General features: G+C 43.1%; 1 protein-coding gene across 1 annotated transcript in view; it reads right to left on the bottom strand.

Moving 5' to 3' along the window:
- Positions 1 to 13,614, bottom strand: part of TMF1 (TATA element modulatory factor 1) — a 1,367,094-nt gene that overhangs the window by 589,811 nt on the left and 763,669 nt on the right. Inside the window, exon 8 of the mRNA XM_044076393.1 lies at positions 6,709 to 6,801. Within this exon, the coding sequence (XP_043932328.1) occupies positions 6,709 to 6,801 (93 nt within the window). The remainder of the gene's footprint in view (positions 1 to 6,708; positions 6,802 to 13,614) is intronic.

Genomic DNA, 13,614 nt, shown 5'->3' with positions numbered 1-13,614 from the left:
TTACTGCCACCACCCAGTTAATAATATCAGCTACTAAAAGGCCCTTAAAAGGGTGTCCAATTATTACTGTGCAATATTAATATCTAACGGTAGTATGACTAACAATCAAGGCTTACTTTAGTGTGGCCTATTACAATAACCTCTATAAATATGGAATGTACTCTAGAGCTTATCTCTACACAAATCAGCCACAGCTAGAAGGTTTTAAAAATATTTAATAATAAATAATTAAAACACAAGACAAAACTACTACACCACAGAGTTACTAACTTTAACTATTCCTACAAGAAATCACAGTGCTAAGACTTACATGTGAGCACAAGGCAGAGTGCTGATAAGTGGATATCCAAGATCAAAATGCTTTTAGTCTCTTGTGAGAAATAGTACTTAAACATTACTAACAAACATGTCTCTAAGGCCTTCCCAAAATTACATCATTTTTGACACAGGTTTTCCCAGTATTCATACTGCATCATCTTAACACCTGGTCTGAGTTCTTAGGCCACAAACTGCATTATTTAGCAATCTAACACCTTCTCAGAAACTTACAATACAAGACATTTCATATGTATATGCCAGCAGAAACCAGAGCAATAAACCACATTCCACATCTAAATTCTAGTCATAAACTTTAGCCTTAAAACAATGGGCATGCAATCTTCATCCAGCTGCCCTGGGGCTGAATTCTAACATGAAAGGGTACAACATGCTTCACTGGGCCAGTAGAGTGCAATGTTGTCACATATTTTGCAGTTCCACATTTCACAGTATTCTTTACACTCAAGAAACATGCCTGTATTTTACATTTATTATCAAGAAAACATGCCTGTATTTTACATTTATTTATACAGTTGATAGAATTATCTATCAAATGTTATTTGACTAGGCTGGCGGCCTTCGCCCATATCTCCCCGATCGTCACACACCCTAACAGAGTGGGCTTTGGGAGTACCAGGCACTGCCAGACCGTTCTCCATTTACACATATTAGACGTATTCAGATAGCCATCTTGAGCGAGACACTTTTGATACCTCTTCAAAAAGTTGGTCTGTCTTTCTAATAAACTAAGTATGGTGCAAGAAGAATCTGCGCTGTTAATGAATGTCCATCAGATGCCAGATGCATCCATCGGGGATTCCACTTCCGGGAGATCAAGGCAAAATAACTAATGCACTTGATAAGGAGAGAGTGGTGAACAGGTTGCAGGAAGGTTTGCCCCAGTGGCTGAAAATCAGAACTAGGGTGATAGACACAGCCAATGACCCTGGCTGATGTAATATGCACCTGGCCAGGGGGGGGTTGATTCTACAGAACTTTTAGTGCTTGTTATCAAATGGAAGGAATCCTCGAGTCTAGCAATTTGCAAGGTGGTGGTATCTAGATGGGCCCCGATGAACTCTATTGCTTGGACAGAGTGTAACTTTGACTTTGCCCAGTTGATTGCAATTCCCAGATGGGAGAAAAGCTGATGCAAGGAGTCCCTGGCTTGAAGTGTAGAATTCCCAGACAGAGCTGTCATAAGCAAGTCCTCCAAATATGGGAACATATGGGGCCCTTGCAGTCTGTGGTGAGCTGTGAACATCGCCATGCAAATGGACACCTGGGGGTTGTGGTGAGACCAACAGGAAGGGATTTGAAATGGTAATGACTGTGTTCTAGCCAAAAGGGGAGGAAGCTTATGGAGTGTCTGTCTATCTTGACATATACATCTTGACAGTCTGCTGAGCACATCCAACTGTCCTTCCTTAACAAAGGCAGAATGGACTGAACCGTGACCATCTGGAACTTTGTTTCTCATACTGGTTCAAGTGACTGTGGTCCAAGATGAGCTGGAAGCCCTCGTTCTTTTGTACCAAAAGGAATCTCGAACAGACTTTGGATCCATGTTGGTCTTGTGGGACCTCCTAGAAGACTCATTTGTCTAGCAGCTTTTGCATCTCTTGTGCTGCAGCCTTTCTTTGCAGGGGATGGGATCTTGGTTAGTCTTTTTGAATTGGGAGTGAAAACGGAATGGAACTGTATAGTTTCTGGTTATGATTCTCTACACTAACAAATCTTGTGCAGAAGTCGGGCAACCCTTCAGCAGCAATGAAACCCTTGATTTTGTGGACCACCTATGCTGTTGGTGTGACATCCAGTGTGATTATTTCCAGCCTCAGCCTCTGCCTTTGGGAGGGCCTATTGCTAGAAGCGCAAAAAGCAAAGTCATGAGAGTTGCAGAACAACAGCTTTTTGCCCCTTTCTAGTTCCTGGAGAAGGTCCATGGAGTGAGGGAGTGGGGGGGGGGGTAGAAAACTGTATTCCAACGCCATACTATTTGCATCTAGTCTCTCTTTCACCTTAGTTCCAAAGAGAGTAGATCCGTCATGGGAAGAATTAATAAAGAATGTTTTGAAGCGTTCTGCAAAGTTGTAGAGACATCCAGGACTGCTTGCAAACAGCTAAATCAGTGCCTGCTGTTCTCGATGTGCCATCAGCCTCATTATAAATAAGGTGCATGGTCAAGTTTTTTACGGGATTGGAAGGAAGCCAGCTGCGTATCCATTAATTTTCTGTCTTCTGCAGCTAAGTATCAAGAGAGGGACACGAAGCTCCTTCATTAAGACCTTCTGAAAACATGTTACATTGAGCCAGGTAGTTTAGTGTCCTCACTGTGAAGGCAGCTGAAGTGTATACCCACTTTCCAAATCTGTCCAGTGCCCTGGAATCCCTGTTAGGGGGACAGAGAGTACAGCTCTCCTCTGCAAGCTCTTTCTTGGTGGCTGGTGGTATACCATGGAATCCACGGAGAAATCCTTGTACCAGAGGTGATGATCCTTCAAGGAAACTAAGATTTTATCAGGCTAATGGGACACTGGTTCAACCATGTCTGGTTCCTTTCAAGCCTGCCACTAAACTAAATCCACCAGTTCACTGGCTGGAGGGACTACCCAAGAAGTAAACGAGCCTACCCCAAAAGCCTTGAGGAATATAAATTCCTCCTGGGAGGGAGCATCAATGGACCATTCATCGTTCTACCTTAATAACTCTAGTATCTCAGCAAAGACAATGTCTTCAAGGAGGGATCTGTGAGACCCCTACCTCTCACAGAAATCAATAATCTTGTGAGAGACTTCTGAGGGGAGTCCAAGTGCCTCCTTTTCCACATATGCTTTCAGTGTACATCCCCATTAGGATGCTCCAGGGAAGCCTCCAAAAACAGATGGGGAGTACACAATATGGGCTGTCTCAAGACCCTAAGAAGGCAGAGGGCCTGAAGAAGCCAGTGGAAGAAAGAATGGTTCTGAGTGGGGGAAAGAAGCCTGCTCTCTAGACTGAAAGAAGACTCTCTCAGAGGCCTTAAAAGGTTGAAGCTAAAATAGGTCCTGAAGCAGACCCCCCCCCATAGGTTCTGAGGAACCCAACAAAGGCAAGTTCCGAGAACCAGTTTGTCTCAGCTCCAAAGCCAACACCAGAGCCAAGCTGTTGTGGGCCAAAGCACCAACAGGAAGGGATGGATCCCAACATTTTGGAATCAATCTGGAACCCCTGACATGGCCACCAACCCTTCAGCACTGGGACCTGTCAAGATCTGAAGCAATCAGAATTGAACAAGTCAAAGAAATAGTTGGATTCACAGAAACTCTTTTGGACATGACACTGGCAATCCTAGGTGCACACTCGGATTCAGAGTTGCTGGGTCTGAAGGTTGGATTGGAGAATGAGTCACAATCATGGGAGGGTGGGACAGCTCCTGAATTTCCAAAAGTGGTTGGTGCCAGGAGGACTTCTAGTTGGATCTGGGTCTTCAAGAACTTCCTCATTATCCTGTCCATGTCTGCTTCAAACAGCCTCCTTGCTGACCTTACTGATCTTAAGAAAATTATGTTATGTGTAAAGTTAAGTGCCCAGGAATTCCAAAGGACAAACTCAGTCCAATGGGGATAAAGCAGGAAGGACAAAAGAGAGACTATTTAGCCTGCTGAGTTCCATTAAAGGTGATACATTCCTTGACTTTTGTGAAGCTGAGCTAAAACCCATTTTTTATACTTTCTATGCAGAGATGATAAATCAGCTTTTAAGATACTACATTAAATCAAGGACCTATCTGCTTGTTCTACTAGAAGTTCATGTACATCTTATATTTCAAAAATAACTTTTCCCCCCATCTCCAAAGGATTTGTTTATTCAGTTCCAGCAGCTGTCCTACCTACATCCAATCTGTTAATTTACTCTGCAAGGGTAAGAGCTGGACAACCTTGGGTGAGGAAAGTGCCCAATGGCCCAGTTGTTCCTGCCTGGGGAAACCCTAATAGCTACTTTTGTCTCGTGCAGACAGAATCAGGTGGTAGGGAGCAGGCCGGACTGCAGATTCTGTAGTGTGATCTCATTAGGTAATGCTGTAACTTGTAGGGCAGATAAAGATCTACTTCTCCAACTCAGTGGAGTGCATACATCACTAGCAGCATCAGCTTGCTCGGTTTCTTCCATGTGAGATCACCAACCCTTTAATAGGTATTAATGTGGCAGGCCAAGCCATTTTCTCCAGAATGGGCAAGACTGCTTCAGACACTCTAGTCCATCCTTTCCTCCCTGACCTCTTTAATGCTCATGCTGCTAATCAAACATTGGCTGCTTGAAGCATAAAGTTTCATCCCTCTAAACCATGAGGCTAGGGCTTCGAACATTACTTGCCAATGGAAAATCAGTTCTGCTCAGGGTCCTGGTCAAGTTTATCATTCCTTCTGAAAATGTGTACACCTTCTCTGAGCACCTACCCATAGTCCTACTTCTTTGTTATTATGTAAATAGCTATACGATGGAAGCAGCTTGACAGGTTTGTCAAGTTCTACAGATATTACTGCTGGATCTGAAGAAAGATTTTTGTAAAGAAACATAGAAGTGCTTGGGACTTTATAAAACCTACTATTTTCTTTAGGTGCTACAGGTTGGGTTTGTGCATTTTAAACAAGTTGGAGTGAAAGTATCCTGTACAGCCTCTTAACACAGGAGGTACTGCTGAAGGCTTGAGGACTCCCATGTATAGCAAGTCATAACACCTTAACACTTTTTTTGTAGTCATAAAACCTCCTTTTGTACATCAGACTTGCGTTCTCCCTCCAACTGAAAATGCTACAATACTAAAAAAAAATAAAACCTCCTTCTCTAGGGGAGAGTCAGGTGACATGGTATCCTCTTCCTCTTACAAAAAATACTACTGGAGAATGGATCCAGAATAAATAAGCCAGAGATTCCACTTCTCCCTAACTCTCCCATGAGGGGAGGAAGAGACAGGACAGGAAAAGAAATGAGGGGGACTTCAGCAACAGAACTGCTTTAAAAAGCCTCTGGGAAAAGTCATACCTCTCTTTCTGTGGATCTCTAGAAGTAGAAGGTGCAGAAGGAGAGGTATGTTTGTTTTTTGCTTCTTCTTCTTGTGAATATCAGCAAAGACATACCAGGGAGGATCTGACCCCTGATATACCTCAAAAGAAATAGCAAGAATTCTTCATGGACTGGAATCTGAGGTATGCTCTCCAGTTCCTCACAGCTAACAAGCCAGGGATCCCTCTTTGCAGCCAAACTGGCCATCTGATCTGTCATGATGGATATGCTTATATGTTGCTCCTTATTGGCCTCCAGTGAGGATGCAACAAGTGGGAGCCAGCAGCTATAAAACTTGGTGGTCTGAGGGCTCATCAACCTTTATAGAAAAGACATCTACGTCTGACTGAACAACAACTAATGTTTTGGGCGCCAAAATCGTTAGCTTTTTTAGCAGCTGCTGACGGAGGTCCAACTGGGAAGATTCACAGGCCATCCTTCTCATGCCAGCTCCTATAGTCTTTAGTTTTCTATGTAAATGTTAAAGACAAGCTAAACAACTCAATGTTTTAGGAACAAAAGAATTTACAAACAGAGCAAACAGACTAAACTCTTGGCATGTCTGTCTTTATATGACACCTACCCCTTTCAGATGACATGAAAAATACTTTTCAGTCAGACGATAAACAAAAAAGGAATACTCACCAATAAGGATACATATCTGCCCATTTGCAACAGAAAATGACTCAGGCCATACAGCTAACAGGACTGAAACAAAATTCAAAGTCTTACTTTTGGGCTGGTGGCAAAAAAAGTTCTGAGCATTTTCGCACCTGGACATCCCTTATGTAACGCTTCATAGTTTCACACTCTGATCATAGGTCAGACAAGTAGCTTGACAGGAATGCATCCAAACTTTGATATGCTGGCTGAATATATGATACATATGGGAAGTACCCTGCCAAAGGTAAAGGGTAAGTAATACTGCAACAGTGAACGATGAAGGACATCCACCTAGCCAATAAAATACAATTAATCAGCAAACAAAGCATTTTAAGCACCTGCTGAAAAGTTCATCAGTAAAGTTATTGAAAAATAAACTAAAATGAATATATTTTAAAAGAAGAGTTAATGAATTTAAAACCTAAGCTCTTACATGCAGATGACACTTTCTGAAAAGTGAAATAATTGTATACTGAAAGAACATGCTATAGGTTGAAATCAAGTAAACAAATATCACATGCTTCTATAAAAATGCAATTTAAAATCCAATGAGCATAAATGAAATGTAGTATGGTGCATGTGAAAGTAATTACATTACTGTAGCTTGCTCACAGCGCTGTTTAACTGTCTAGTTATAGTTAATCTACAGACAAATGCATCATATAACATTGGTTATTCTACCTGCTGCAGTTCACTAATCTCCTGGCGTAGGTAATCTTCTTTTCTGGCCTGTTGTTGTTCAGCACGTTGAAGAGTCAACCTCAGATCAGTTATCTGTTTGTTCAATACACAAAGTGAAGAAAAATAAACTTTTTATCTTCTATTTCAATGTATTATAAAGACAAGAGAATAAGCAAATTAGTTTTTGGTTCTTTCCACTACTGTCTGCAAGTATAATGAGACATAAATTTGCATGATTAAAATTATTTCCTGAAAATTATGTTTTAAAATGGAAAACAACATTCTGCAAAATCGCTTACAAAAGAGGTGAAGCCTAAGAAAAAAAAAAACATTTTAAAAGTAAGCAAAAAAGCAGACTTTAACTAATTTATTCGTTTTTCTAAGAAACTTTTGACAGCCCAGCTGAAAAGAGGCAGTGTTATTCTGCTAACAGGCACTATTCATTTAACAGTTTTCTGGAACACATTCATTTTCACCTGTTCTCCCCTATGGTAACAGACTCAGACGATGACAGACCAAATACCTAACTCTAGCTTGAAACACTTAGCAGCAAAGTATGAACATGGGATTAGCAAATAAATCAGTTTCTCGTCAGAAATGTTTATTTTCTTATTTTTACAACAAAGTTTTTAAACACTAAAACTAGACACAGCAGCATTAAACAAAGGAAATAACACCACTACAACTTCACTTTTAATACAGTACCACAGCAGAAATCATCTGGAAGTCAGATGTAGAAACTGCATATATGACTAAGATTAAGTACAGCCAGTAGTTTACTGTGCCAAAACAGCACAAAACAGCCACTGCAACTGTAGCAGTTACTTGACAAATAAATAGCCTGCTAAATCATAAACTTTGGCTCTCCCAGTGTGAAATAAACTGAAAGACAAGGGCCAGGAACTCTGTCACTTTTAGTAAATTCAGTTACTTGACAGTTGAGTACATTACCTGGATGCCAGCAAAGATGAAACTAAGAGGGCATGAAAAAAAAATCAACTGGAAAAGGTGAAGAGAAAACAATGACTGGGAAGAATCCTCAGCTGTTCAGCAAAAAGCAGCTCAAGCTCCAGCTTTGGTGCAAAACATAGCTTCCATTAATCTACTGGAAAAAAACATAAGTCAAATGTGCTCAGAGCTAAATAAAATAAGCGAAACACTGAAAGAGTATATCAATACAAATAACAAAAGACTGGAAAAAAATGGAAGAAGCTTTAAACAGATATTAAGATGAGTTGATAAAACTGTAAAAGACAGTGGTCGAAATGAAGAAAAGGAGGACTGAGTATGAGATTGCTCAAGAAGAGATGTTTCAAAAATGGTATAGTTAGAGGACAGAGCACATAGGGAAAATAGAGATTTTCTGCTGTACCAAAGAAAAGAAAAGTTGTGTAAAATCTTACCATAACCATAGATGTCCTTCTCTTCCATGTTGTAGTATTCAACACATATGGGTTTACTCCTCTTGCTCCCCACACGTCCGGCCAGTATATAAAAGATTTCAGTCACTGTATGGTGAGTGGGCCATCTGACATGGCTAGTGGAACGTGGACCATAAAAATGACATCTGCCCGCACCAGCATTCAGAACTGTAAGCCCCAGTTGGAAGCAGTCCTAGCAAGGGCAATGCCAGTCCTGTGCCATTCAAAAGGGGAAATGCAGCATGAAGGGAAGGTGGTTGGGAAGGAATAATGCAACATGGAAGAGAAGGACATCTATGGTTATGGTAAGATTTTACACAACTTTTCTATGTCCTTCTATTTATATGTTGCAGTATTCAACACATATGGGTGAGTGCCAAAGCTCAGTGTGAAGAAGGGGGTGGTGGTCTAGAGGCAGTCTCCATGAAATATAGCCAATATGGCAAATCCCATCCTGGCTCTGGAAATATTGTCTAATTTGTAATGTTTGGTGAAGATGTGCACTGATGACCAAGTGGCTGCTTCAAGAATAGTTGAGGTATCCAAACCCCTGAAGAAGGCTCCTGAGGAGGCCATTGCCTGGTGGAGTGTGCTTTAATGGTACCTTGCAAGGATTTCCCATGGTATTTGTAGCAAAAGGTGATAGCTTTGGAGATCCATGTTGAAACTGTTTGTTTGGTAACTGCCTTCCCTAGGACCCTGGGGTGGAAGAAGACAAACACTTAATCAGCTTGTCTGAAGAGCTTGGTTTTGTGCAGGAAAAACCTGAGTTGCCTGTGCAAGTATAAGGAATGGAGTACTCTCTCACTATCTCCCTGTGGGCTAGGAATGAAGGTAGGTGGATGGCTTGATTAAGTGAAAGGTCATTCACCACCTTGGGCATGAAGGACCGGTTGGTTCTAAATGTAACCCTGTCAGTGTGGAATACTAGGAAAGGTGGAATAGCCATGAGGGCTTGCAGCTCTGACACTCTTCTTGCTGAGGTCAAGGCCACGAGTAGGACAGTTTTCCCATGTACAATGTTTTAGGGAAGCTTTGTCCGCTGCTCGAAAGGTGGAAGCGTAAGCTTTTCCAAAACATAGTTAAGGTCCCATGGGGGTGGAGATGGCTTCCTGGGGGGGGGGGGGGGTCTCAGGTGAAGGGCATCTTTAAGGACCCCTTTAGGGAATAACTTAGCTGGTAGTTTGGAAGCTGAAGGGGGGGGATCTAGAGCAAGACGTGCTGAAATGGCATACAAGTGGGCTTTTATGGATGAGTAGGCCAACCCTGTCTGCAGTAGTTCACACAGGTAAGACAGTACTAGAGGGGTCTCACTTGCAAGCGGGTTCAAATGTCTTTTGAGACACCATATAGAAAATCTCTTCCACTTTGATAGGCAAGATTTTCTTGTATTTGGTTTCCTGGCCTCTTGCAGGACAGTGAGCATGCCCTTATTGTAATGGTGTGTGAAAGGGATCAGAATCTTATCAGCCACAGGGTGAGGTGCAGTAATTGCCACTGTGGGTGTATTTGCGATCCCTTGTGCTGTGTGTGAAGGTCAACTCTGAGGGATAACTTGTGGTGACTGGCCTTGGACAGCTGCAAGAGTAGGGGGGACCAATGCTGTCTCTTGGCCAGTAGGGAGTCACCAACAAGATTTTTGGTATTTTCTGCTGGATCTTCAACAGGACTTTCTGTACAAGGGGTAGGGGGGAAACACATAGAGAAACCTCCTCTTCCAAGAGACTGAGAAGGCATCTGTTGCCATTGCCTGAGGATGTGGGAGTCTGGTGCAGAAGGAAGAAAGTTGCCCATTGATGGAGGAGGCAAACAGGTCTATTTGAGGTGTACCCCACCGGTGTACCAGGTCCAGGAAGACATCCCTGTGAAGCATCCATTTGTGGTAGCTCATTATGGATCTGCTGAGGGAGTCTGCCTGAGAATTCTGTTTTGAAGGTATGTAAACTGGCTGCAGGGATACCTCCCTGGGAGGTAGCCAGTTCCCACACCAGGAGAGCTAATCTGCAAAGCAAGTAAGATTTGGTCCCCCTCTGCTTGTTGAGATACCACAGCATTGTGGTATTGTCTGTAAAGATCTTTAGTGGTCCTTGATGTAGACTGAATTGGAAGGCTCATAGGGCCAGAAGTATTGACCTCATCTCTCGGATACTGATGTGTTCTTTTCTGTGTGGCCTTGGCCACAACCCCTGCACTTTCAGATGGCCCAGAGTTGCTCCCCAGCCCAAGTCTGAGGCATCTGTGTGCATGATCTGTTTGGGTTGAGGTGTCTGGAGTGGAAGACCCGGATTGAGGTTGACTTGTTTCAACCACCAATGGATTTCTACTTTGAGGCAGGGCAGTAGGGGAACCCTGTACTTCAAGGGGTGGGAGTGCTGGGTCCAGACTGACCTTAGGTACCACTGCAACTTCCTCATATGGACTCTTACTAATGGTAACATGGGGATAGTGGCTGTCATGTAGCCCAGGAGCCTGAGGTACTGCCTTGTGGTCAATTCTGTTGTCTGGAGGACTAGAAGTAGGTGTTTTGTTAAGCTTTCCACCTTTTGGGGGGGGAGGCTTTCATGATGTCTGTCTGAATCCTGCACCCCAAGAAGACAATGTCTTGAGAAGGTTCCATGTGAGAATTTGGGAAGTTGATCTGAAATCCTAGGTCTGTAAGAGAGTAATGGCAACTTGTAAGTGTTGCAAGAGGGCTGTTTGCAGTATGCCTGGATAAGTAAGTCATCCAGGTAAGGGAATATCTGGATTCCTTTTGTCCTGCAAAAGGCAATAACTGGAGCCAGACATTTGGTGAATACTCTGGGTGTAGTGAAAAGCCCAACAGGCAAGCCAAAGAATTTAAAGTGAGAAGGACCACATAGAACCTAAGGTATTTCCTGAAACTGGACCTTATAGGGATGTAAAGGTATGCATCCTTGATATCTAGGGTAGCCATCACCCTTGGGGAAGAAGGAGCAGAAAAAGAGTTGGTAAGGTCAACATCCTGAAAGTAGGAACCTGAAGGAAGACGTTGATTAGAGAGATGTCCAGAACTGGTCTCCAAGGACCGTCTTTTCCTGGGACTAGGAAAATCCTGGAGTAGAAACCTCTTACTTTTACAGCCAGTGGTTCTGTTTCGATGGTGCCTTGAGCCATCAAGGTTTCTAGTACTGGCTGTAATAGGTGGCACTGCTAATTTGGAGGTTGTGGGATACCCCTTCTCTTTGGAGGCATAAGCAGGTCATAAAATACCCATTTGTCTGAAGTGATGGATGGCCATAGTTGAAGACAGTGAGAGAGACGCACCGAGAGGGGGGGGTGAGGGGGTTAAGGTTGGCAAGTAGTCAGACACTACCTGGCCTGTCTTGAAAGGGTGGCCCCTGGCTACAGGAGGAGGAAGCTCGGGCAGGAATGGGTTGCTTCCTGGTTGTTTTTCTGGGCCTTGTGGGAGCAGCAGGACGAGAGTGCTTTCTAATAAACTGTGTTTTTGCTGGATAATTCCTCTGGAATTTTGGAACAGGACAGACCAGCAGGTGTTTTAAATCCTGCATCTCTTTCCCCTGTTGTTGTAGTGATTTAAATAAATCAGCCACTTTTGTACCAAACAGAGCTGCATTGTCCACAGGGGCATCAACCAGCTTTGCTTTAAAGTCATCTGATACAGCTGGGAGCCGTAGCCACAACTACATTCTCAAAGTAGATGCTGATCCTGCTGACCTGGCTGAGGCCTCAGCAGCATCATAAAGTACAGTTGTGTACACTTACCATATATGTAGATGTTCGAGTGTATTCACTGTTGCAGTCCTCATATATGGGTTATCCGGCTTCCGGTAGCCCTCAGTCGGCCCAAATACCAGAGTCCTTGGTATATGACGTTGGCTTGCCACCGGTTGTAAAACTGATGTCAGTACTTCAGGTATAAAGGGTGGCAGCCAATGCCATTTCCTCAGTTTTTCTTGCCTTAACTGTCAGGAGCCCCCAAAAGAAGGCTAATCCAGGAATGGTAGCACCCAGGACACGTCATATAAAAATAAAAATCTATAGTCTGTGCCTTAAAAAGGGGGAATGGAGGGTGGGAAACCAGGACTGCAACAGTGAATACACTCGAACATCTACATTTATGGTAAGTGTACATAACTGTACTATCTTCTTCGTGTTTCACTGTTGCAGTCCTCACAAATGGGTTGATTCCCAAAGTCCAGTAAGAAGACAAAGGGGGGAGGAAGGATCACAGATTAAGGGTTGGTAAGGAGACCCTGCAAAACTGCAGAGGCAAAACCAGCCCTGGATTTAGAAAACAAGGGTAGATTGTAATGCTTTGTGAAAGTATGGACAGAAGAGCAAGTAGCTGCTTATAGAATGTCCTTAGTAGGCAAGCCTCTCAGAAAGGCTGCAGAGGTAGAGGCTGCTCTAGTAGAATGGGTCCTAATACCCTGAGGGGGAACCTTCTCATGCTGCAGGTAACAAAAGTAAATACAATGAGCAATCCATTTGGAGATGGTTTGTTTTGAAATAGCTTTACCCTGAGCCCCAGGAGCAAAACTAACCAATGACTGTTCAGATTTTCGAAAGGATTTCGTCCTAAGTAAAATCTCAGCTGTCGATGCACATCAAGAGAGTGCAGAATCCTTTCTCCTTTATTTTGGGAATTGTTAAAAAAAATTTAGGCAGGTGAATAGACTGGTTAAGGGTTAAACTGGAAACTACCTTAGGCATAAAGGAGGGATTGGTTCTCAGAGAAACCCGATCTGAGTGAAAAATAATGAAAGGTTCTACTGCCATTAAGGCTTGCAGCTCAGATACCCTTCTAGCTGAAGTAATAGCTAAAAGGAAAGCAGTCTTCCAGGATAGAAACTTCAAATCTGTAGAGGCAGCTGGTTCAAAGGGAGGCAGAGTAAGTTTTTCCAGGGCAAAATTAAGATCCCAAGCAGGAGTAGGAGCTCTTCTGGGAGGTCTAAGATTACTAACTCCCCTCAGGAGCTGATTCATCAAGGGGTGAGAAAAAATGGGTTGCTCAAAAGAACAATGAGCCGAAATTGCTGAAGCATGAATTTTGATTGAAGAAAAGGAAAGTCCACCATTAAGCAAACCTGCTAGGTAGTCAAGAATGAGTGAAAGAGAAGGATGAGAAGCGTCTTCTCCTTTAGCTAGCATCCAAGAGCAAAATCTCTTCCATATATCTGCATAGGATTTTCTTGTGCTAGGCCTCCTGAAGAACTTCAACCACCTGTTGGGAAAGATTTAGAGTATTAGACAGGCAGTCAAATGCAGTGTTTGATGATGAAGATGAAGGAACTTTCCCCCTCGCTGAACCAACAGATCTGGTACCAGGGGAAGATGCCAAGGCTGAGCCTGGGAAAGGCTGCAAAGAAGGGGATACCAATACTGCCTGGGCCAATCTGGTGCTATCAGAATAGCCTGTGGTCTTTCGTCCCTTATCTTTAGCAGCACTCTGGGAAGAAGAGGAAGAGGAGGGAATGCATAAACTGAGAGTTGCGTCCATGGG

Source organism: Protopterus annectens, chromosome 7.part0 (genome assembly GCF_019279795.1).
Source record: "Protopterus annectens isolate FY-2018-M chromosome 7.part0, PAN1.0, whole genome shotgun sequence".
NCBI classification, from domain to species: Eukaryota; Metazoa; Chordata; order Ceratodontiformes; family Protopteridae; genus Protopterus; species Protopterus annectens.
The sequence above is the reverse complement of the archived record's forward strand: the minus strand, read 5'-3'. Positions and strand labels throughout refer to the sequence as shown.